The sequence below is a fragment of the Myotis yumanensis genome, unplaced genomic scaffold (genome assembly GCF_028538775.1).
Source record: "Myotis yumanensis isolate MYYU_CA2020_CCGP unplaced genomic scaffold, mMyoYum1.0.hap1 SCAF_14, whole genome shotgun sequence".
Taxonomy (NCBI): domain Eukaryota; kingdom Metazoa; phylum Chordata; class Mammalia; order Chiroptera; family Vespertilionidae; genus Myotis; species Myotis yumanensis.
This window is the reverse complement of record NW_027223765.1, coordinates 42633438-42656666: the sequence shown is the minus strand read 5'-3', so window position 1 is coordinate 42656666 and position 23229 is coordinate 42633438. Positions and strand designations below refer to the sequence as shown.

Sequence of the window (23229 nt, the reverse complement as noted above, 5' to 3'; positions counted from 1 at the left end):
TTTCAGAGAAGAAGGGGGAGGGAGAGAAAGATAGAAACATCAATGATGAGAGAGAATCATTGATTGGCTGCCTCTTGCACGTCCCCTATTGGGGATCCAGCCCGAAACCTGGGCGTGAATTGAACCCAGGACCCTTCTGTCTATGGGCTGACACTCTATCCACTGAGCCATTCCGGCTAGGGCTAATTAATTTTTAAAAATCTAATTATACTTGACATTTAACATTGAATTGTTTTTAGTTTTACAACATAATGATTTGATATGTGTATGTATTGTGAAATGATCACCAGAATAAGTTTAGTTAACACCCGTCACCACACATTGTTATAAGTTGTTTTTTTCCTGTGTTACTTGCCCCTTTTCTGAGACTTTTTTTTATCATAGAGTTGATTGAAAGATGCTGCATTTTCAACTCAACACACTTTTTTTTAAGTACTTGACATAGAAAGATAACTCGGATGTTACTTTTTCCTTCATCCCTGGAAGACTACTAAAAATCCCCAAAGCTACTCAAACATGAGCCAGAAGGCATATGTGATTTCTGAGCATCGGGGAAGCGGTGGCAGGCATTTGCTTGCCTGTGTGTAAGAGCAGGAACTCTGGAGGGGCCCTGCCCTGGCTCTCTGTGAGGCCGCAGGTAGAGAAGGAAATGAGGACAAATGCCTGAGCTGCGGTGGGAGGTATTTAACTGCTCCTTCCTCTAGAGCAGTTACATGCTCATCCAACCATTACAAGCCACGGAAGAGCATGCAGGCGGGCGGGGGCGACACGGCCTTTGGGAGGCTGGCTCTGCAGATGAGCAGGTCATTGCCAAATCTCTTAGATCCGGGTGTGATGTTAATGCCTCACCTGTAAGCACAGGCGGTCACGAGTCGATAAACCTGCCAGGTAGGGCCATCACGGATGGGAAAGAGGCAGAGCTGCTTAATGCATCAGGATCCTCCTGTTAATAAAGGATTTTTCCTTACAGGAGATTTGAGCCTAATTGACAATTCCAGTCTTACTCTATTTGGGGTAAAGGTTTCTCCCCCTTTTTACTGATTCCTCTTAGTTTTGAACCTTGTTTGCAGTATTAGGGTCTCATTAAGAGATTTGTGGCAGTATCTTTTGAGTCAGCAGGAGTGTTCAGACACAGCCTGCACTCCCCAGCTTGTAGATGTAGCTCATCTTGGCAACATTGGCAGCTTGATTCCTTTTCAACTCGATGCTCTAATCCGCTCACATTTGTCTACGAGGCAGCGCCGTAGCTCCCCCATTGAAAGGAGGTGGCCAACCCTGAAACATCTCAAAGCAGGGAAATCCATTTTCTATCGCTAAACACCGTTGCCTCTCTTCTTTTCTGGAACTGATGTAATAAGGATCATGTTTGACTCACACACTCCAGGCCCTCGCCACACTCCGAAGAAAAAGAAACAGCCGAGGAAGGGGAATTGGAAACATTCTCAAATGTACCCTGCACACACTCAGATTCGGAGAGCTGCCTCCTTGCAGAACAAGAGCTTTCAAAAAAAATTGCTCCAGCTTCTGCAGAATGGTCTGAATAAACTCTAGCTTCCCACAGCCCAATGATGCTCAAATGTCTAAGGATGGTTTTCTACATTACCGGGTTCTTTTCGCACACACCCTTTTGCCCTTGACTGCAGTGCAAACTCAAATAGCTTGTTATGATAGTAACAAATTATCAGATGCGACCAACAGGGGTGGTGTGTCCAGTTATATTTATATATGCTTGTAACGTCCACAAAGTGCTTTAAGTTATATTTTCCAATTTAATTCACCTGGTAGCCTCATGATGTGCCAGGGTCAGGATATGATCCCATGTTCTTTCTTAAGGCAGCCACGGTCAAGGAGCCTGAGGATTTGGTTGCCCACTAGCCAGGAAATGGCAGAACCAGACTCATGGTGAAAACATAATGTTAGTGTTTAACAAAGCCGAGCGTTAATGACTGATGGACGAGGGAGTGAGAGCAAAGCCTGTGTCCACCGCTACCCCTTTTTATGGCTGTCTGGCAATGGCTCGGCGTGGAGCAGATGTTGACTTTGAGCTCCGAAACGGTATTGTTGGCCAACAGAGAGCCTTCCGGCCTTTCCACCTCAGCTGGGTCTCTGGTATCTTTTAGCTGAGGGAGCTGGTGCCATGCACCAAACCCTGGTTTGTCAGAATCGCTTTGCTTGAAGGAAATAGAAAACTCACTTCTTTAGTCGCCCCACAATGATGGTCCAAAAATTGAGGAAGCACCTAAAGGTGCCTCACATGTAGACATGGAGGAGAAAGCCCTCACCCTCTCGAATGTTCTCATTGGCACCAAGGACTCAGAAGGCTGCCCTGCTCAGGGTGCCCGTATGGGTGAGCTGGCTGAGAAGAACGAACCCAGGCTGCACGGGCTTTCCGGCTCTGCCTCCACCTGAGAAGCATCCCGTGTGCCTATACAATATGATGTCTCCGTCTAGTTCCCCCTCAGCCAGAGGTGTTCAGCTTTCACAACTGGGATTAGAAGAATAAACCAGGGATGTGGCTGTACAGTGGCTTGTGCGGAGGAACAAGGAAGCACGGTCTTGGGAAGCCCAAGGAGCTCTGGGGTCCAGGCAGCGCTCCCTCAGAGGAGTGGAGTCAGACAGCAAGCAAGAATCGAGCCTGAACCTTTCGTCATTTGGAAATGTTTACTAAATTCCCAGCTCTGAGACATGGAGAGGCAGTGTGAAGGGACTGCAGGTGCTGCCTTTTCCCTTAGGGACCTTGACGTTTGCTTGGGTGCTGATGACATGCCCATTTAAGGAACATGTGCTTTTTCTTCCAAGAGCCAGAGGGACCACCCTAAATTCTACCATCCAACGCCAACAGGAACCTTCAACAGCTTGGAGAGAGACCTGCAGAGTACAAAGTACTTGAGAGCTGAGCCCAGAGAACCCACAAATGCCTGAGGTCAAAATGAGCTCTTCTTTCTGGATCGTCACAGCTCCCCTATAAGAGAGGGTAAACCTTTGTGGTCAGACAGATTGGCATTTGACCCTGGCGCCACAGCTCCAGGTGTCTGGTGGCGAGCCACCAGAACTCTCTGCCTGAGCCTTTCCACGTCTGCAGGGAGAGCCTGCCCTGGGGCTGTGGTGAGACAGGGAAGCAGCACAGAAAGCTCTCACAGTGCCTCTAACCTGGAGCAGGTGCTGATACCTGCCTGCTCATTTCTAGTCAAAGTCAGAGATAAGCTAACAGTTATATTTAAACAGAGCACTCATCAGGTATTTAAACCTGGACAGGATTTTCCTATTATTTGGGGAGACTTTGTCTGCAAATGGGCCCCAGAGGCTGTAATGAATACAAATCCTAAGAGTTCATGACCATTCCTGATCTCATCACCTGTACAAAGGCACCCATCCAAGGACTAAGCATTCTAGGAGGCAGGAGAGGTGAAAGACATAAATGGGAGGTCTTCACAGGGAAGGTTTGGACTTGACCCTGGGGGAAAACTTACTAGTGCCCTGAAGAGTATCAGGGCCCCTGTTTTCCTTTTCACATGCACCTGTCTTCCCCAGCTCTAGCCACACCTTCAGTTGGATATACCAGGAGGGGTTGGTCCCACCCAGGTGCAGGGCACATCATAAATCCCACACCATGGTCCTGCTTTCATGACTCCTGCAGCTGAAGTCTGCAGAGTCCTGGGTTTTTAAATTTTCAGGAAGTGTCAGAGAAGCCCTGGATTGAACTAGGGGCAGGGGTGGGCCTGGGGACTGTCCCTGTTATAATCAGGACACTGTCCTTGCATCTCTTCCCATCTCCTCCTGACAGAAATAGCGGCTGACTCTCAGAGAGGCAGTGGCTGATTTGAAGGTGACACTTCCATAATTTCACTCTCATTTCCAGATAGAACGGGTGTGACAGTAAGGTCCCCATCAGGAACCTCATCATCTGATTTCAAGAAAAAAGGTTGGCTATCAAGTCAAAGAGAATTGCCAGGTTTTGGGTTTTTGGAAGGTTGTTGTGGTGTTGTGTTTTTTGTTTTGTTTTGTTTTGTTTTAAATATCCGGTGATAGCTGGGCCTTGCCTGCTGGATGCACCTAAAGCTTCAAAATAGATACCAATTAAAGGTTTACACCAGGCCATTTATCATGCCAGATTATAGAGTTCCTTCCCGAGCTTTTTGTCTGGGGCTAATAAATGTCCCCCACCCCCTTAACAGTGAGTCTCCTGTCCTGATGGCGATGACTCAGTCCTTTGCCCTTAGATCTTGTCATCAGCATGGCCCAGTGAGTGGCCCATCTCGTGAGGAATTTTGTTTTATCTCAGAATTTAGAGAATCCCTTTAGGGCCCAGCCTTGGGGAGTGCAGGATTGCCATCAAGGCCTCATATCAGTCCTGGAGCCAGAGATGCATCCGGAGGTTATTTGATAGTTAAGCTTCCTCTCTCTTCAAAATTTGCTGTTGTGTGGTCACTGCGCTCTGGGGTTCAGCCCACCTTGGATGTTTCCATCCCAGAGGCGCTTGGATGACTGATGGACTAGAGGCTCTCTTTCCATCCGGAAACTTTGGCAGCTCCTGGCATAGCCATCACTCAGGAAGGACACACAAGGGAGCGGACACAGGCAGCATCTGGAACAACCAGAGCCAGGAGAGGAGACAGACTCTCCCAGGCCTGGGAGACACACTTTCAAACTCCAAGTACCGCTAGACAACTTGGCATAAAGTTAGTGATCAAGTGATCCCTATCTGCTTCTTATTTTTGGTCCCTGAATTTACATTTCTCTATTGTAAGGTTGCTGAGTAAATTAATAGTTTATCCCGAGATGCAGGCAGCGCAGGAGTCTAACAGCTGCGAGCGTTTGGAACTCCTTGGTGCTTCCTCTCTGATTAGCTCCTGCGTTTTCTTTTTTATTCCCCAAGCAGACACTCGCTCTGACCCAGATGACTCGGTGATTAGGGTCAATTCATGTCGAAGCTTTGAAGATTAGAGAGAGCAGGAATGGCCACCACTTCCCTTTGTATTTCCTTTAAAAAAATTTTAAACCTTAGAAACTAAAAACTTGAGGAAAAAAAAGCATAATATTACAAGTTCAGTAAAGGAATTTATCCACATTTCTGCCATGTTAAATGTTAGCAGCGTTTATATTGGACTGTCATATTTCTTTACTTTATTCACCAGCATACAAGACGTCGATCTCAACATCTGGTTTTTAATAACCCTCGACATCTGGGAGCTCCTTTTTATCCCTACGGTGGACGAGGCACAGTAGTGATATTGGCAGTGTATATTTTCAAGCTACAACTCCTGTCTCATTCAATCATAATTAATTACCACTTTTTAATGTATTTAATTTGCTAAAAGTGATTTGCATTCGACCACATTTCACTGTTAAGAAAATAGCGGTCGATTTTGGTGACAGTGGCTTTCCTCTTTTCTTCCTTGCTTCTTTTTTAAAAATTTGAAACCCTGTGGGGATGGATTTGAAACAAACTGAATGTATACATGCTCTTGGATTTTAAATGCAAAATGAAATAAACTGCTCTGCAAGGAGAGTGATTTTAGACTCTTTGAGAAGCAGTCAGGAGAGGCTGCAGGCTGCCTTAGAGGGAAAGCGTTTTTTCTGACTTTGGCAAATCGTAGCATCTCTCTGGGCCTGGAATTTCCCTACAGCAGTAACTCCTGGGCTCAGGAACATTGTGATGAAAGCCTCCATCCAGAGAACTACACTTCCACACATCCCCACAAGTTCTGCTTTGAAGTTCAAGGGGTTGCTAGACCCCTGGCAACCCATTTGTAGGTGCTGTAGAGTTTCCTTCTTTATTAGCATAAAAAAGGGAGACCAACTTTGCTTTTCTACAGGAACTGAAAGGACATTTAATGGATGTAAAAACACACTTTTCTCAAGTAATGTAGAAAAAAGGGTTTTTGGTTTTTGTTTGTTGTTTTTTTTGTCAAGAGTAGTTACTAGACTGCACAGTGACAAACAAGGTCAATTTTACATGAGAAGACTCAGCTAAAAATGATCAATTGTACCTTTTTTTTTCTTACTAGAACATTCCTATCTAAACTGTCCAGTGCAAATCCATACCAAATTATGCAGTTCTGACTGCGTGCAAATCTCCTAATGGAGTCATATCAGGTGGGGATTCTTAACCCTTTATGGTCCATAGACCATTTTGGCAGTCTGGTGAACTCTCTGAACCTCTTCTCCAAGTAATATTTTTAAATGCATAAAATAAAATATGAAGAAATAGAAAGGAAATAAATTATATGCAAACTCAGTTCAAGACCACAGATTTAAATCTTTGAATAGATGCAAAATACTTTTGCCTATTGGCAAGATTAAATTGAACTGTATGAAATTGCTGTTTTTCTAGATAAAAAATGGCCAAATATTGGCATTTTCAGATGATTCAACCTAATATTGCAACAACCTAAGCAGTAAGGTTCCAAATAGTGAGAAAATATTCCAAGTTATTTTTTTTTCTAGTCCTGCTTTTTAAAACCAAGAAGCACGCCCTGGCAAAACCTAGTTTCATCAGGGACCTGTTAAAAGACACAGCTCCCCAAAGTGCATGTGCGACAGGAACTGAACCGCTGGGCTGTCTACACTCTTGATCCTTGCAGGGAACAGTGAGCACTTTTGTGCAAAATAGACCTTGTGATGCTGGTCTTACTTTGAATACACTTCTGTCTTCAAAGATTAAACTTCCCTGCCTATCTGCCACTTCACCAAGTGGGGAACGTGGCCAGAGCCATTCTGGAAATGTTTTCAACAAGAATTCAGACCAAATAAGTTTCTGTTTATCCACAGTTGAATACAATTTTAAGTTAAACAAATTTCCTTGCTGCAAGCATTGTACCGAATTGAAAGTTTATTCTTCTCTTTGAAACTTATTTGGTTGCAAATGGATAATCATTCCGTGGCATGCACATCCTCTTTCATGCTGAGAGCAAAACAGAACCTGAGGAGTGGAGTCCACAGCAGGTCTGAGCCAGTGTGAACTGTCGCATGCTACCAAAGTTGTTCCACCCAAGTAGATCTTTTTAATAAAAAATTATTCTTCAGCCTTTATTGATACTTTATGCTTAAGAGAAATTAAGGGTATTTATTTGATGACTGTAATTACTTCTCTGCTTACTTAACAGGTTTAATCTACTCATTAGGCATATGCAATTCCGATGGCATGCTTTCCCAAAAAAATAATCATCTGCTAATGTAGACTAATTTTAATCTTCTAATCCAATCTTGACACAGAGTCAGAGCTGGGTGGGCGGAATGTTTTTGTGTTGGGGTTGCCATAGACATAAAATGCAGTTATGTATTTGACAAGTCGGTGATGTGGAACTGAAGTTACTATGGATTTCTTTTTTTTCTGGTGCTTTAAGATGAAAAAGCAAAGTGAAGATCGGTGTGCCTTTCCAGGGCATCACGGTGTAACTAACCTTCTCTTCTTTCATTCCGTGCTCCCCCCCTCTCCGTGCACCTCCCCCGGGCCGGCCGCAGGATGACGAGGAGGGCATATGGGCATAGCCGGGCCTGTAAACCAAAGTTCCAGTTTTGTTTTGAGGGGTGAGAAACCATCTTTTATATCGTTTTTCTTTAAAAGATTGCATTCTGGTGTTGTATTGTGTGCGTGATCAATCGTGCTTGCTGATGTCTGTGACCGTGCCCTGTGTTTGCTTCTGTGTTCTGTGACCATCCCTGAGAGCCCTCTCCTTCCTACCCACCCCCACCCCCTGCCACCCTGAAACCACGTGATTGCTCTGCCTTGTTGGGGCTGGGTCAAGCACGATTCCAATGTTTCTGTGTTATTTAAGATCTAAACTCTGCCCTTGCTAGAATTTATACACACTTTTTAAAAGCATGGCTGTGGGCTCAGAAATTGTCACAATTCTCCAGCACTGTTTGCTTTTGCCAGATCTGCCAGTGTGGTGTGACGCTCACATCTCTCTGGCTGTGTCAAATGTTTGACAAGGAATAAGGAAAACAAAACTACATATATTTTTATGGAGCTGAAATTGTCATCTCTAAGAAGCCCATTTGATGGATTGTGCTACCTCTTCTCTGGCAGTTCTGAAGATAACACAAGGATCAAGGCATAGTAATGGTGGATGGGTAACTGTACCTCTCTGAATGAATTAGAATAGAAATATTAATGTTGACAGGTCTCGTTAGTGCCATATCTGTTGCTCTTTTTTACAATTGCGCTTCTACGGAGCTTTGCACTATAAATTTCATGCATTGCATTTTTTAGGATGTTTATTCTTTTAAAGGTTGGCTTTTAGCTATGAAGAACCCGCCCTCTATTTCTGTCCTATATGCATTATAATGGAATGGTGGTGCACGTATTGCCACAGTTATAACCGGGACATTGAACTCTAGTGACATTTGCTGCTGGGACTCACATCTCTCTAGGACACAGCAGGCTGCTTAACACCAAGCCACAGCTCCCTGGAGTTGCATATGCCTATGGTGACATGGAATATGGTAGGCATGTGGTAGACGGTGTGCCGTGGTGATTTTTTTATGGTCCAAGAGTACTGAATGTGTAGTTCGTTTTCCTGGACAAACACGAACTGTCACAGGGCTGGAGCACCACCAGGTCTGTGACTCGAGAGGCATTTCTCTGGGATAACTTAACAGGCGTCCCTTCCTTAAGTCTTGCCTCCTATTTCATGGCAGTGGGGCTTAGGGTGAATTTTAAAACAGTCGCTGCTGTGTTTTGCCCGTGGCTGACAGTTTACTTCACTGTGTTTCATCGCTTGGTTTGAAGCTGTCTTAGGTCCCACCCATGAGTCAGGTCACCTTTCTGGTCCTGCAGGAAAGACACGGGGGTTAATTTTCAGATACAATAGCCTTCTGGGAAGTACAGATGTAACACCTTCTGGATCTTTTTGCCGCCAATAGAACCTTCTTCCTGGTGACAGCAGAGCATCTCCTTGCTTCTCCTTTTCCTGGGTAAAGGGGAGAATGGTACCAGAATTGTGTCTTTTCCATGCAAAGTGGCTCCAAAGGGAAGCTTGTCAGTGTGAGTACTTGGGGAAACCAGAGAAATCCTCCCTGTGTCTAGGGGAAACTTTAAGAAAAATATCACAATTACTCACCTAGAAAAGCTAAAAAAAGAATAAATCGGCCTGGCTGGCATGGCTCAGAGGTTGAACGTCCACTTATGAACCAGTAGGTTATGGTTCCATTCCCCGTCAGGGCACATGCCTGGGTTGTGGGCTGGATCCCCAATGGGGGGCGTGCAGGAGGCAGCCGATCGATGATTCTCTCTCATCATTGATCTTTCTATCTGTCTCCCTCTCTTTTCCTCTCTGAAATCAATTAAAAAAATATTTAAAAAATAAAGAATAAATTGACCTAAAACAATATTAAATGAGAAGGAAAGGTTCTGTAATATTACAAAGCAAAGGTGTCAAACCTGCCTACCACATGCACAGATGGGGTAGGCAGAGGAAGTCTCGATGAGTTTGGGGGGTTGGCGTGAGAAGTGTGGGTCCTACTTGGAGCATTTCTATGATGCTGCTGCTTCTGCATCATAGAGGTTAGGGCAGGAGGCTGCATTTCTGTCTTTCCTGAATCGTAAAGATTTTTATTGCCCTTTCATAAGATTCATGGCATCCACCCTGCCATCCCTGAGATGGGAACTGTGCTGTCATCCTCAGGGGGAACTCGTGCCAACGCCCATAGAAGACCTAGCTCTGCTCATGAATTTCCCCAAATGCCCTGAACCCCAGAAAACAAATGTCTTCTGAAAATTAGTCAATATGTAATCCCCCTTTAACATGTTGTAATAAACTTTATAGGCTTCTGAGGAAAACTACTTATCTTTCTTTATGGCTCCCTTAAACAAGTTTACTCAGATAACTTCAGGCTTTTAAAACCGTATCTTAGGGACTGAAATAATGAGATGCTGGGGAACCTTCTATTTTGAACAGCCGTTGCGCGTTCTGAGTCACATTACAATCTGTGGGGCCCGAGGAGACGTTAAATTTACAACTGAGGATGGATAATAGTGGCACATTAAAAATTAACTGTTTTGAATATTGTGATTTATGGCCCTTATAAAAGAAACATTACAAGACGCTACTTTGCTAAAGCATCAGCAATATCCTTATAATAGTATCTGAAGTATCTGGTGTTTTGGTGCTAAAATGAATCATAATTTAGGAAAAGTCGCTCCAAAAATGACAGCAAATCAGAATTAGTGTAGCCACCCTGCCAGCCCCTCCCTTTTTTGCCACTTCTGGCCGAGACTGATTTATTTCTCTCACTGTGATCATTCAGGGGTGCTGTTTTCCGAGGGGAAAGTTTGTTTTTCTAAGAGTTCTGACAGCCCCTAGAGCTGGCCTCCCTCCCCGACCCCAAACTCACGCCCCACCCGGGCGTTATCTGCGTGTGACCTGTGTAGTCCACAGAGCCCCACTCGCTGCTGTGAAATTGTCACTGTTGTGAAATTCTTAATAATGTTTGATCAAGGGGGCCGACAATCTCATTTGGCACTGGGCACTCTAAATTACATAGTTGGTGCTGCGAAGATCCACCATATACTCTGCCTTCAAGTTCTCTCTATTCCCCTCCCTGATGGCTCATCCCTACTCCTCTTTTCTGGAGGCTGGAATTGACCTTTGGCCTGCCTTACTGTCATGATCTTCCTACAGAGAGCCCATGGGATCACATTTCCAGCATGTGGTTGCCCTCGTGGGCCTCCCCGAGACGCATATTCAAACACTGTCCTCCGCCCCCCACTTCTGATCATGAAAATGTGCTCCCGGAGCCCTCACTGCCTTTTCTATCTTGCTTTGCAAAATACGGGAAAGCAGATACTTAATTCCCCATGATTTTAATTCGGGAAAATCCACTTGATGTGGCAATTATTTGGGTCAGCAAATAACTCTTCATTTCCATTGAATGGAGGTACTTTCCTTGCGCCTCGCCCCCCCCTCCCCCCGCCCCCGGCTCCCCGCCCCCAAGAGCGCCTTGGTTATGAACATTTAATGAGGTGGGGCAGTGAGGGACCAAATCAAGTCACCTTGTGAGAACTATTGCCACGTCGGCCTTGACATTTGAATGTTCCTGTGTTCACTGTGAACTCTTGTAATTGGGTGGACATAGACCACAAGTTCATTTTTATTTCTTAAATCACTAGAAAGGAAAACTTCATTTTAGATTGAAAACACATGCAAATTTTTCGGTCCTCATTCCTCAAAATACAGATGTGGGCATTAACAAGTATTGTCATGGGGCTGTGATGCCAGTAGATACATCCTGTTCAAAATGAAAAATGGTAGCTCCGCGCCCCAGCACGTGGCCCATGGTACCGAGGGCGAGTGTGTGCCACAGAGCGCTTGGCCCCGAAGGGGTTTTGTACACACGAGAGCAGCACTAGAGGCTGGGAACTCCCTGTGTGCCTCCCTGCGGGGAGAATTGGGAAGAGGTGTGTGTTATTGTGGCCTGAAAGTTGATGCTTTCTTGCTTTCCCTGAAGAGACAGGGTCTCTAGACACTGGGCCTGCACTTGCCCCGGGGCAAGAGGAATCCTGTGGTTGTGAAGGAAGTCACGGAAGGAGCCCAGGGCTCTTCGTCTTCTCCACCAACGTCCTGGCTTGTCTGCAGAAGGGAGGCTTTCCTTTACCCCTCCTGCTTTTAATTCAGCCTAGACCTCCTATGACTAAGCATCTCCTCCTCCTGCCATTGGCTACTGAGACTTTTCTTTCATCCGTTTACTCATTCATTCAATCATTTTTACTTCCTTGTCCACCCTTGCATCAAGTGGTTAAATTCTTGTTTAGATAGTGAGAAAACAATGATGAAGAAGATGTGCTTGCTACTCTGTGAAGCTTGCAATCTGGTTGAGGAAAACAGATCACATAGAATTAAAAATATGAACGGAATCGTTATTTTTATCATTGCTTTCATGGAAAACAGAAAGATATTGAGATTAACAAAAGGAACCTACTTCTAAAAAGGTTGTTCATAGAGCATCTCTCCAAGGAAATGCGTGTTATGTTGGCCTTGAAAGAAGGAGAGCCAGGAGGTATCTCTGCCAGGAGGTGGACCACCCAGGAGGTGGTTCCAGGCAGATGTGCAAAGGGCTGGAGGTGGAAAGAGCTTTATGGCCTGAAAGAGCTTGAAGACTACTGCAAAAGAATAAGGCAGTAGATGAAGAGGAAGGAGCGGGAAGGGGTCAGATCGTGTAGACCCACGGAGAGAGTTTGGGTTTTAGCCTAAGAAAAAGAAAAGGAAATCATTGACTTTTAAGCAGGGACATGCCATGATTTGATTTATGTTGTAGAAACCCTGGCTGCTTTGTAGAAGATGAATGGTCATGGCAGGAAGAGCAGAAGTAGGAGCTGCTCCATCGTTTGTGAAAGAACTGACGGTGCTGTCCCAGGTATCTGTGGGGGAGATGCAGACAAATGGATAAGCTGGAGAGGAGACTAGGCAGGGAAGCCAGGAGCACTTGGGTGGGGAGGTAAGAGAAAGGACTACATGGAGAATGCCTCCAGATTTCGACCATGGGTGTCAAAGCCGGAGCAGGCCATCACTGGAGGGTGGGGCCTAGGGAGGAATCCAGAGTCCAGTTTTCCTTCTGTGTCCAGTTGGACTGGCCAAAGGAAAGGCAGACTTTGACTTGTCCTGTTCTCCATTTGCCTGTTTGCCCAACGGGGGTGGGGGGAGGGGGGAGGGGGAGGGAGGGTGTCTCTGGCCTCTCACTGCAGTGAATACAGGCTGTTGAGTTTACAGCAAAGATGAAGCCTATCATCAAGAGTGTGCAGCTCTTCTGACTCTCAAAGGAAAGGAGAGAGCTTGAGTATCAAAGATTGCAAAGGAAAATCAGCAGTCATGGGTTGTGGAGATGTATGGGGCATAGTGACCTATAAAAATCCATGTTCCTGAACTTGTAGGAGGTTGTAAAGGACCGAGAGAGAAGGAAGGTGCCTCTGGCTCTTGCACCCCCTGAACTACCTTGGAATCAAGAATTCTGTCAATTAAGTGGCGGCCTCATGAGATTTTGGCTGCTTATAATGAATGGCTACCCATCTTGAAATTCTGAATGTACAGTGGACCCTTGAGTAATGGAAGGATGAGGGTAGCTGACTCCCCACACAGTCAAAAATCTACGTACAAGTTTTGACACTCCCAAGACTTTACAGTTGTCCTTTGGTGTCCATGGGGATTGGCCCTGGAACCCTGTGGATACCCACATCCGAGAATGCTCAAGTTCCCTATATAAGATGGTGCAGAACAATGCATACAGGCGGCCCTCTGCCTCCACAAAGTCCCGGCTGGGGTTCACATAAGTGGGCCTGTACAGTTCAAACTTGTGCTGTTCAAACATCAACTGCTAATTTTCTCTAAGAGAGGCTTTCAGCAGCCTGTTCTAAAGAGTTCCAATGAGAAGGAACTAGAAGTAGCCATGAGCTGTTTCAGAAGCACCAGTGGCAGAATTCATTGCTGGGGTACGTGCTTTTGCTCTGTTGCCTTCCCCTGTTGCCACTGGTGCCTCTTTTTTGGCATCTCTGCTCCTCTGGAAGGTATCTGTATATTTGCATCTTAATATGTGTGTGTGGTGAGGGGGGTGGGGGAATGATGTAAGAGAAATTCAGAAGGAAGAAAAATAAAAAGGGGAAATTTATTCCTATGACCATAATTACATAAGCCAGCTATGCAATTTCTAACAGGTTTAAAGTATATGTACCATGTCATGGCTGGTGTCCTCAGTGGTTAGAGCATCAGCCCACACACTTGTGGGTTCAATTCCCAGTCAAGGGAATGTACCTGGGCTGCAGGTTCAATCCCCAATGCAACCAATTGATGTGACTCTCTCATCTCTCTCTCTCTCTCTCTCTCTCTCTCTCTCTCTCTCTCTTTCTCTCTCTCTCTCTCTCTCTTTCTCCCTCACCCTCCCTCTGTTCCACTCTCTCTAAAAGTCATTGGAAACAATGTCCTTGGGTGAAGATGAAAGATAGATAGATAGATAGATAGATGATTGATAGATAGATAGATAGATAGATAGCATGTGTACCCTAAAAACACACCCTCTTCAAGTCACCTTTAATTTTATTGCTTCTGAGAATAGCAAAGGCAGCTTTTGATACCTGGAGACTTCAGATTAGTGTATTTCTAGCAGAGGGTTTCTTTTGGCAAAAAAAAAAATAAAAAGATCTAGTGAAAAGCCAATGAAATTTTAATAAACAGTGTGAGCTAGTGAATTGGAAGAGAGAAAAGAGTAATATTAATAATGGCTCAGTCCACCTCTTTCTGCTCTCAAGTATAATGGACTCGGGTGCTGGGTAGAAGCTTTTAAGTTGAATTAAGAACAGCAAATAAGTTCTCGTGGATTTTTTCTGGAGCTTCGAAGAGTTACCTGGCAAAGCACTGCATGTTGGCTTGGATGGGACCACACTCTCAGGACCTGAAAGCTGGCCGGGAACTCATAACAAACAGGGGTGATAAATGAACTCGGACCAGAGGTGGGAGGAGTCCAGCGAGGGCTGTTGCATTGCATTGCTTCCTCCCTGTGCCAGGGCTGGCGCCCAGGGAGCAGCCCAGCCTCTCCCACTCCTTTGTCACTTGCTCTACACTGTGGTGCTGGTCTGGTCCTGTTTAACCTCTTTATTAATGATCTGTAAAGGGGAGAAAAGGACATGTGAAGGAACATCGCAGATGACACTAATTTGGGAGGTGTTGCAAACACTAGCGAGGTCAGAGAAATCACACAAATGGCCCGAAGAAGGTTAGGAACATGGAGGGAAAATAACAAATCTGGAGCAGTCCAGACACTCACATCTGGTGAGAATTAATCAGATATCAGTGGGTGGGAGGGGTATGGAAAACTGAATGCTAAAAGAAAAATAATAAGCCAAGTAGACTTCGGGACATCAGCCATGGGTGAGAGCAGGGAGAAGACAGCACCGATGGGAGGTGACACTGTCTGGATGTTAGCAGGTGCCGGGACATGCGTCACCCATTGTGACAATCCCGCCCGTAACCTGTGTCCTGCACCTGGGACATCACAAGGTTATGCACCCTCTTTTCCAGAGGATCACGCAGTTACCAGAAAGATGGGAGGGTTTTTAAAGAACTCAACCACTAAGTGATGTCAGGACACCATTCAGTGTCAGGTGTTGATTCACAACTCCTCTTACCCAGCCTTCAAACATATGGCAGCAAGGCCTTTTCAGGGAGAGCATGAGCGATTCCTCCTGGGACATGTAAATGTGGGTTGGCAAAGGCTCAGTTCTCCTCCTAGACCAGTGGACCAAGAGTAGACATTCCTCAGAGGCCGGCTTTGGGAAGCCATCCATGGATGAGTGATGTTAACAAGCTGTGCCAGAACTTTCTTGGTGCTACAGAGAGAGGAAGTCCAGCTCTGTCTCTTTCCAACCATCTCCATCACCCCAACAAAATGGAAAACCAGACAGCAACACCCAAAGTAAGAGTGCGTATTTATGGCCGCCACCAACTGGAATGGCGGTATTCCTCTCTGCCATTGAGGCATCAGTTGGCTGGAGGCCATTGGTCATGCCCAGATGCATCTTAACTCTATCCTCAGGGCTTTCCCATCTATGTCTTCCCAGAGTAAAGTGACCTCTGCAGGGAGCCTGCTGGCCCACTTGGCTCAGATGATCCCATGAAATCGGTTCTACAACCTCATTTTGCCTGGGGTGGCCAAAAGGCCCCGTTCCTAGGAATGTGCCTATCAGAGATTTGGGGACATTCCCTCTAGCTATGTTTTCCAGAAAATATAATGCAAATGCTGGGATTAGCAGCACACAACAGAAAACATCTGTCCTGCCAGGTCCTGGTCTAGCTGCCCAGCTCTCCCATGCAAGTCCTGCACTGGGTCACCCTGGCCTTGCAGTGCACAGGGCTGTTTCCATGGTGACAGGATCTCTGGGATGCTTCTGTGCATAAAGAACAGCCCTGCCCATGGTTTCTTCCAGAGCCTGAGGGCCAGCTGGGCTCTTTGTGACCCCACTGTGTGTCCTCATGAGTCAGGCTCCTCCAGTAATGACTGTGGTCAGGGCTTGGGCAGCTGAGGATCCGGTCCTTCTCCAAGCAGCTCTTTCGTGCCTGGGTCACTGTGCACACCCAGGGCTTGATAACAGAACTGCTGGAATGACACAGAAGGACGCTTGCCATCATCTCTTTGAGGGAAGATCATTTCTCAGTGAAACCTGTTAACCCAGAATGAAAAGGCAAAAGCCCACATGTGGCTAAAGACCCTCTGTGCACATTGTACCTTCCTCCTTCAGAGGAAACCATCGGACAAGGTCTGAAACAAATATCACAAAGACCACTTCCACCGGGAAACCTAAATGTTACAGCTACCGCTTCATTTTCCCCACTTATTACTTTTCTAGAAAACTTAGAAAGTTTGATGAGGAATCAAGAAAAAACATTTCTCATAATTCTCGTTCAGAGAAAGTGCCATTTTAAAGCCCGTGTTCCTATACGGAGATGGCCGTGCCTATATATACTTGCTGGCCCAGACTCCGACTGTGCATGGTTTCTGGTGCTGAGTGGGTGGTGAGCACCAGGCTCTGGAGTCGCGCAGACCCAGTTCCCACCCAATTCCCATACTGGTTCCACCACTGTTTCTTTTTTTTAAATTAATCCTCACCGGAGGATATTTTTTTCCCATTGATTTTTAGAGAGAGTAGAAGGGAGGGATAGGAGAGAGAGAGAGAGAGAGAGAGAGAAAGAAAGAGAGAGAGAGAGGAGCATCAATGTGAGGGAGACACATTAATTGGCTGCAACCCAGGTATGTGCCCTTGACCAGGAATTGAACCTGCAACCCTTGGGTGTGCTGGCCGCTGCTCTAACCAATTAGACACACCGGCCAGGGCTGCTTCCACCACTCTTATGTGCTGGCCTAAGCTCAAGGCTGTTATTGTTATTATTTACTCAGTGTCCCATGATTGTCTTTCCATGTTGACATACTGACATCTGTGTGTAATTTTGATGTCTGCTCTGCCCTGGCCAGGCTGGGGCGGGCACAGAACAGCCCTCGGGGAGGGTGGGAGGGGCGAACGTTGCCCCAAGGCGACTGCTCTTGGCAGCATGTGAGGCTGCTTGTTTCCCACTCAGGTGTCGGCAAGGGAGCCGGATGCCTGTGGCTGCCCTGAGTCAGCCGGTGGGATTAGCAGCCCTGCTGATCCCAGCATCATTCTTCTTTCAGTGCCCTTTGACCTCTGATGTCACTGCATTATTTGAGAAGAGTCTCTGTAAAATCCCTGTACAACAACAAAAACCCTCCGTGATTGAAAAGAGGTGTCCCGTGGCCATGGGGTTGGGTCCTGGCTAGGGTCTGCAGGTAGAGCGTTTTGGGGTGCACGTATGGTTTATTCATGTGTTTGTACTTGTATCCTGGCGCCGGGCACTGGCTTGGGGATAGGATGAAATCACATGAGAGGAAACCCTTCTCGCCCTCTTTGTCTGCAGGCAGGTGACACACTAGGGAATGAAAGCACCTCTGTTTTTTCCCGAGAGAGAAATGACTCAATGACTGGCCCAGCCAACAGCATCTCCACCAGCAGCTCCCGAACTCAGCTGAGCCTGCAGGCCTTTCATTGGGATCGGTGGCAGGAAAGAGCTGTCCTTCCCTCTGAGGGAATGTGGAGGACAGCAAGGGAGAACGAGGAAGTGTTCAGAGCCCAGAGCACGCCTGTCCCTCCTTACACGGCAGGCAAGGACTCTGCGAAACCCGATATAGCAGATAAGGCGGTGGCTGTGGGTGAGGGTGCAAGCCCAGGCGCGCCGGAGGAATTTTCTCCACGTTATTATTTTTGAAAATTACGAATGCATGAACGTGTTTGCCGAGGCCAGACTGTTAAGCCGTTTCCACGCTTCGTGGGTGAGCACGAGCACCTGGTTGGAGGCTCGGACTCCCACTCCTGGAGGCCCTGGGGAGCTTTATATAACTGGGTACCTCTCCTTGGTGGGCCTCTCAGCTTGGGCAGGGACTGGGCACAGGGAAGGGTGAGCTCTCTCCATCTCCCCCTCAGCTGGTCACTGCCATTCCACAGACACTGAGGGCAGGGACAGCTGAGAGGAAGCCCTCAGCCGGTAGCTCTGTGCCCAGTCCACCGTCATTGGGAATGTCCTCAAAGTGTTGGGGGCTGACACTGCTGCTTCTCCCACTTCTGTGTCACTCACAGCTCCCTCAGCAGTTCAGAGAAAATACCCTCATCCATCCCTGATTTTCATCTGATCCCCCCTCCGCTCTATGAGGGGGGCAGGCAGGTAGCTCATGCCTTTTTATAATGTAAAAGAGTGAGGTTGCACCCTAGCCAGTGTCACTCAGTCGGTTGGAGCATTGTCCCATACACTGAAAGGTGGCAGGTTCAATTCCCAGTCAGGGCACATACCCAGGTTGTGGGTTCGATCCCTGAGGCTCGTGCAGGAGGCAAATAAATCAATGTCTCTCTCTCTCTCTCTCTCTCTCTCTCTCTCTCTCTCTCCCTTCCTCTCTCTAAAATCAATGAAAAACATAACCTTGGTGAGGATTATTATTTTTTTAAAGTGAGGTTCCAACTGTTGAGACTTTTCCAGAAATATAGAGATAGGATATGGGAGGTAGGACATGAACTTAAACATCTGACTCTTGGTCAACTGCTCCTTCCCCCGTAGTAGTAACTCCCTTAAGATGCTCCTTAGAGAGCTGACGGTATTGGATGAGACACTAGTTTTTAAAAATTATAATGAAAGCGTTCTGTGTTCAAATCAGTTTGAAAACATCTGGATAAAGCAGAATGAAATAGGTTTCTTCATTGCAGGCCTTCGCAGAGCCTGTGATAGGCCAGTGTCCTCAGGCATAGATGGGCTGGGCAAACGATGGCCCACTTGTTCACCCCCAGCGGCTTTTGTACCACCTGCAAGCTAAAATTCTCTTTTAAACTGTTGGGAAAACAATCAAAAGAATATTTTGTGAAATATTATATGAAATTCAAATTTCTTTGTCTATCAATGCGATTCATATTGCAGCACGGCCATGTCCACTAGTTTCTTTGCTGCCTTTTGCTGCTTCTGGCCTGCAATGGCAGCTGTGTGGCCATGACCAGGCAGCATGGGGCATGCTCACAGCTTTGCACCGAGCTCAGCACAGTACAGCCGGCAGCAGGGCAGTGAGGCCTGACAGCATGCTGAGCGCCATGTATGTCACCCATCTGTGTGGACAGACGTTTTCAAAGGTGAAATACATAAGATGCCACTCCAGACCAATCGGAACGCATGAACATTTGCAATAGAGTTGATGACAGATTCGTCTTTTCCAAAAACCATAAAGACAGCCAAGTAGGGCCCCATTTGTCTCCTCTCCATCTCAGGCTGTTTCACTTCTCCCCTTCTCCTCACCTTCTTTCACCTCATCTTCCTCTTGTCCTTTCCTTTCTCGTGAGTAAAATGTCCATCTTGCACATGGGAGTTCATGCAATGAGGGTGGGAGCTCTGCCTCCCAGATCTGTCCCTTAGTAGCTGTGTGACTTCGGGCACATTATTTAGTCTCTCTGAGCCTCAGAGTCCTCATCTGCAAAGTGGGGGTTCTTGTGAAGATCAAATAGGATAATGCCTTAAAATGCTAGCCCAGGGCTGGTACAGAGTAAGCACTCAATAAATACTGGCCCTTGTTGTCTTATTTTCTTCCCACTATCCCCTCCTTTGATACCTTCTTCACTAACCACCTCTGACAGTCTTGCAGCATCTGGATTTCTGGAATTATTTATCAAGTATCTACTTCTCATTATAAAGATCTAAACGTTTGGTCAGTGACTATCTCCTGAACTGGTGGTGGTGGGGGGGGGGGGGTTCACCAGTCTGACCACTGTCACTACTTTACGTGGATTCACATCCTCAAAGAAACAAATGGAATCAGTCTCTTGGGGTTCTCAGGCTTTGGACCAAAAGCCCCCGTCGCAGAATGGTTTGGACCTAACTTTCCTAGGAGCCAGCAAACAGTCTAGTCAACAAAAAATCTACGCCCACAAATTCAAAAGCCCTCAATATACAGTCCCAGTAAACCAGTATGGTGAATAGCCAATTGGAACCAGGTACCCGAAGAAGCTTAAAACTTCTCAGCTGTTACCAGACCATCACCATGATGTGAAGTCAGGGGGAACTCCCACAGAGGCCATAAAGCAAGTGACATTACAAAGAAATGCTAACGCTGCCTTTTTTCTTAGATATGTGTACAATTTTATCTTGTCTGATCCGGAACAGATAAAGGAAATATTAGAAACAGCTTGTTGAGAAAGGCAAAGTTGCATCTTTTTTTCTACGGAAAAGCGTGTACACGCTTGTAGGCCCTGGCGTATTCTTAGAGAGGCCTGCAGAGCTGTGCAGGCGGCGCTGTTCCAGGGGATTACGAGGCCTTTGTGTTTCACGTTTCATGGTTGCCGGCAGCTGGCATCTTTCAGAAAGCCCGTGAAAAGTGGGCAGAGCTCCTTTGCAAACTTTTGAGTAGAGAGTTAAGGAAACTTTGTGTGTGACGCTTAATCTTGTTGGGAAATTTTAGGGTGAAAAAATGTAATTACATCTGAAATGCCAACAACCAAGGCCAAAGGAATGTCTCCTCTTTGGAAAGTCCTTTGTTGATGAGATTAAAAGCTAAGCTCTCGTGCTCCTGCCTACAAATTATTCCGATTATTTGAAAAGAAATGAAAGAAGACACTGGGAGGGAAAAGCGCCACATACCTCATTATGTAGCACTTAACTAATGCTCACCCGTTTAGCAATTCGTTCAACAAATATTTCTCGAATACCTACTATGTATAATTCCACAGCAGCTGGACAGAAACAGGCCCTGCTCTCCTGAATCATTTTACCCAAGTCAGATATATTCTTAATTACCCATCAATATGAGGCTCTAAGATAGTGGTTCTCAACCTTCCTAATGCCGCGACCCTTTAATACAGTTCCTCATGTTGTGGTGACCCCCAATTTCATTGCTACAAATTGAACATAATTAAAGCATAGTGATTAAAAAACAATGTGTAATTATATATTTGTTTTCCGGTGGTCTTAGGCGACCCCTGTGAAAGGGTCATTCGACTGCCAAAGGGGTCGCGACCCACAGGTTGAGAACCGCTGCTCTAAGAAGAGTCCAAGGACTCCGCACTTTAGCCCAGGGCAACTGGATTTTGCATGACCCACCTTGCCATTGATTCTGGATAGCAGCAGGTTAGCATGGGCAGTTCAGTGGCTGACATAGGGCTGTATGATGCGGCCTGAACACCAGGGTCAGGAGCCAAGAGGGGTAACACACAAAGGAACTAAAAGAAGATAGGAAAGTGACACCAGGACATTTAAATGTGGGGTTGCAGTCAGTTAACAGATGCCAATGGAGCCTTATGAGCCTTGTGGCCATGGAATCCGAGTCAAGACAAGGAGCAGAGATGGAGAGCGGCCATTACTGAACGTCTTCTCCTTCTTCATGTAACTCCGGTTAGCCTTGTTCTACCCAACATGCAGGTCTCAGGTGTCCCATTTCACAGAGAAGAGGCTAAGTCATGCCCCAAGCTCACAGGGAGGTGGAGGGCCCAGGCTGGAGCCCACGTCTGTCCTTCACTACCACGCCATGCTCTTGTTTCAGTATGATGTGGCCACCATCAGCTGCCATGTGGCAAGGGGCTCTTCAGACCCAGCTCCTGAAACCACACGCTGCAGTCTCTCCCCAAGTGGGTTAAGTTCCAAGAATTCATAAGTCAGCTGACTCAGGGTTGAGAAATCAAAGAGTGGTTATATATCTGATTAATTATGGACTGTACATACTGTATAATACATATTGTCCATGTTAAACCATGTGTTAGGTGTCCAGGCTGAACCACAAGGCCTGTCATGTTGCTAAAGTTTCGATGCTCATGGGGAGGTCTGGGGAATCCATTAGAAGATAATAGCTATAATGTAATAAGGAGAACAGTAATATAGAATGAAAACCTAACAAGGCATTGATTGATCTTGGGTTCTGATGCTTCAGGAGAAGTGGTTTTCTTTAAAAAAGAACAAGGAAAGGAAGTGCCCATCTCATGGGGCTGTTTGGAGGATTAATTCCATCAAAGCATGCAGTGTCTGGCCTGCTGTAAGCGCTGTGTAAATGCCAGCGGCATAGGTAAATGGAGACCCTGGAAAAGATTCCAAAAGGAGTTTCTTAAATACTTTTAAAAAGATTTTAGAGAGGGGTGGCCTAATTATTTCTTCTGCATCATTTTACTTTGAAACAAAAGCGTTTCCTTGTGCATTGCACCTTGCCTTTTGTGCGTGTGCTGAGTGCCTAAGTCAGCCATTCATGAATCCGAGAATGCTGACCTCAGCTAACATTGCAACTGGGACAACTGAGCAGCAGCTCCTGGAGGCCGTGGCCAGGTGCCTAGCTCCCAGCTTTGGAAATAATGAGGGTGACTGTCCTGAGGGCTGACACTGTGTCAGGCACGGTGTGGGGACTATTAGTCTCGTTTTGGAGATAAGAATTCGTTACCTGGAGAGTTTAAGAAAATTGCCACAGGTTGTGGAATAGTGAGACATGGAGCTGGAATTCACACGTGGGCAGTTTGCCTCTGCTGGGCACACTCCGGGCCAGGATTTCTCAACCTCAACATTATTGAGTTTGGGGCTGGACACATCTGTGCTGTGCAAACGTGCATTGCAGGATGTTTGCAGCACCCCTGGCCTCTGCCTTCTAGAGGCCAGTCACGTCCCTGCACCCCAGGTGTAACCACCAGAAATGCCTCCAGCGATTGTGAAGGTCCCCTGAGGGACAGGATTGCCCCTGGTTGAGAACCGCTGTTCCACACCCAGATGCGCTCTCAGTGTGTGGCCCTGGAAAATTCCTGGAACTGACTTAGGACATTATCCGAGTTTGACCCACAGGCTGAAACAATTTCATAGACTTTGCCGCATGAACCCATTTTCTGCACCACTTGGGGGAAGCACCCTTTCTCGTAGAGGCGGGGAGGAAATGAATGTCTGAAAGGCTTGTGCGTGCATTTGTGGGGCAGGTAGAGATTCAGAAAGGTGATGGCTGCAGGGTGACATAGAGAGGGATGCTGATCTGGGAAGGGACACACACCTACCACTGAGAACCCAGAAAATCTGAGTTTGCTGGGCCTCTGCTAGAGTTCACAGACCTTGTTCAACCCTCTATTCCACTGCTGGGCTGTGTGACCTCAGGCCAGTCCTTTGACCTCATTGCCTCTGCTTCCTCCGCTACAAAACCTCGTGGTTGTGTGATGAGTTACTAAAAGCGCCTGACAGATTTACAGAAAGG

General features: G+C 46.4%; 1 protein-coding gene across 5 annotated transcripts in view; it reads left to right on the top strand.

The window, feature by feature from the left end:
• ERC2 (ELKS/RAB6-interacting/CAST family member 2) overlaps nucleotides 1-23229 on the top strand; it is an 882521-nt gene that overhangs the window by 703582 nt on the left and 155710 nt on the right. For all 5 annotated transcript variants that reach the window (XM_070390793.1, XM_070390792.1, XM_070390791.1 and 2 more), the window contains one exon: nucleotides 7465-7530. In XM_070390793.1, coding sequence (XP_070246894.1) covers nucleotides 7465-7491 — 27 coding nt within the window. In that variant the 3' untranslated portion in view covers nucleotides 7492-7530. The remainder of the gene's footprint in view (nucleotides 1-7464; nucleotides 7531-23229) is intronic.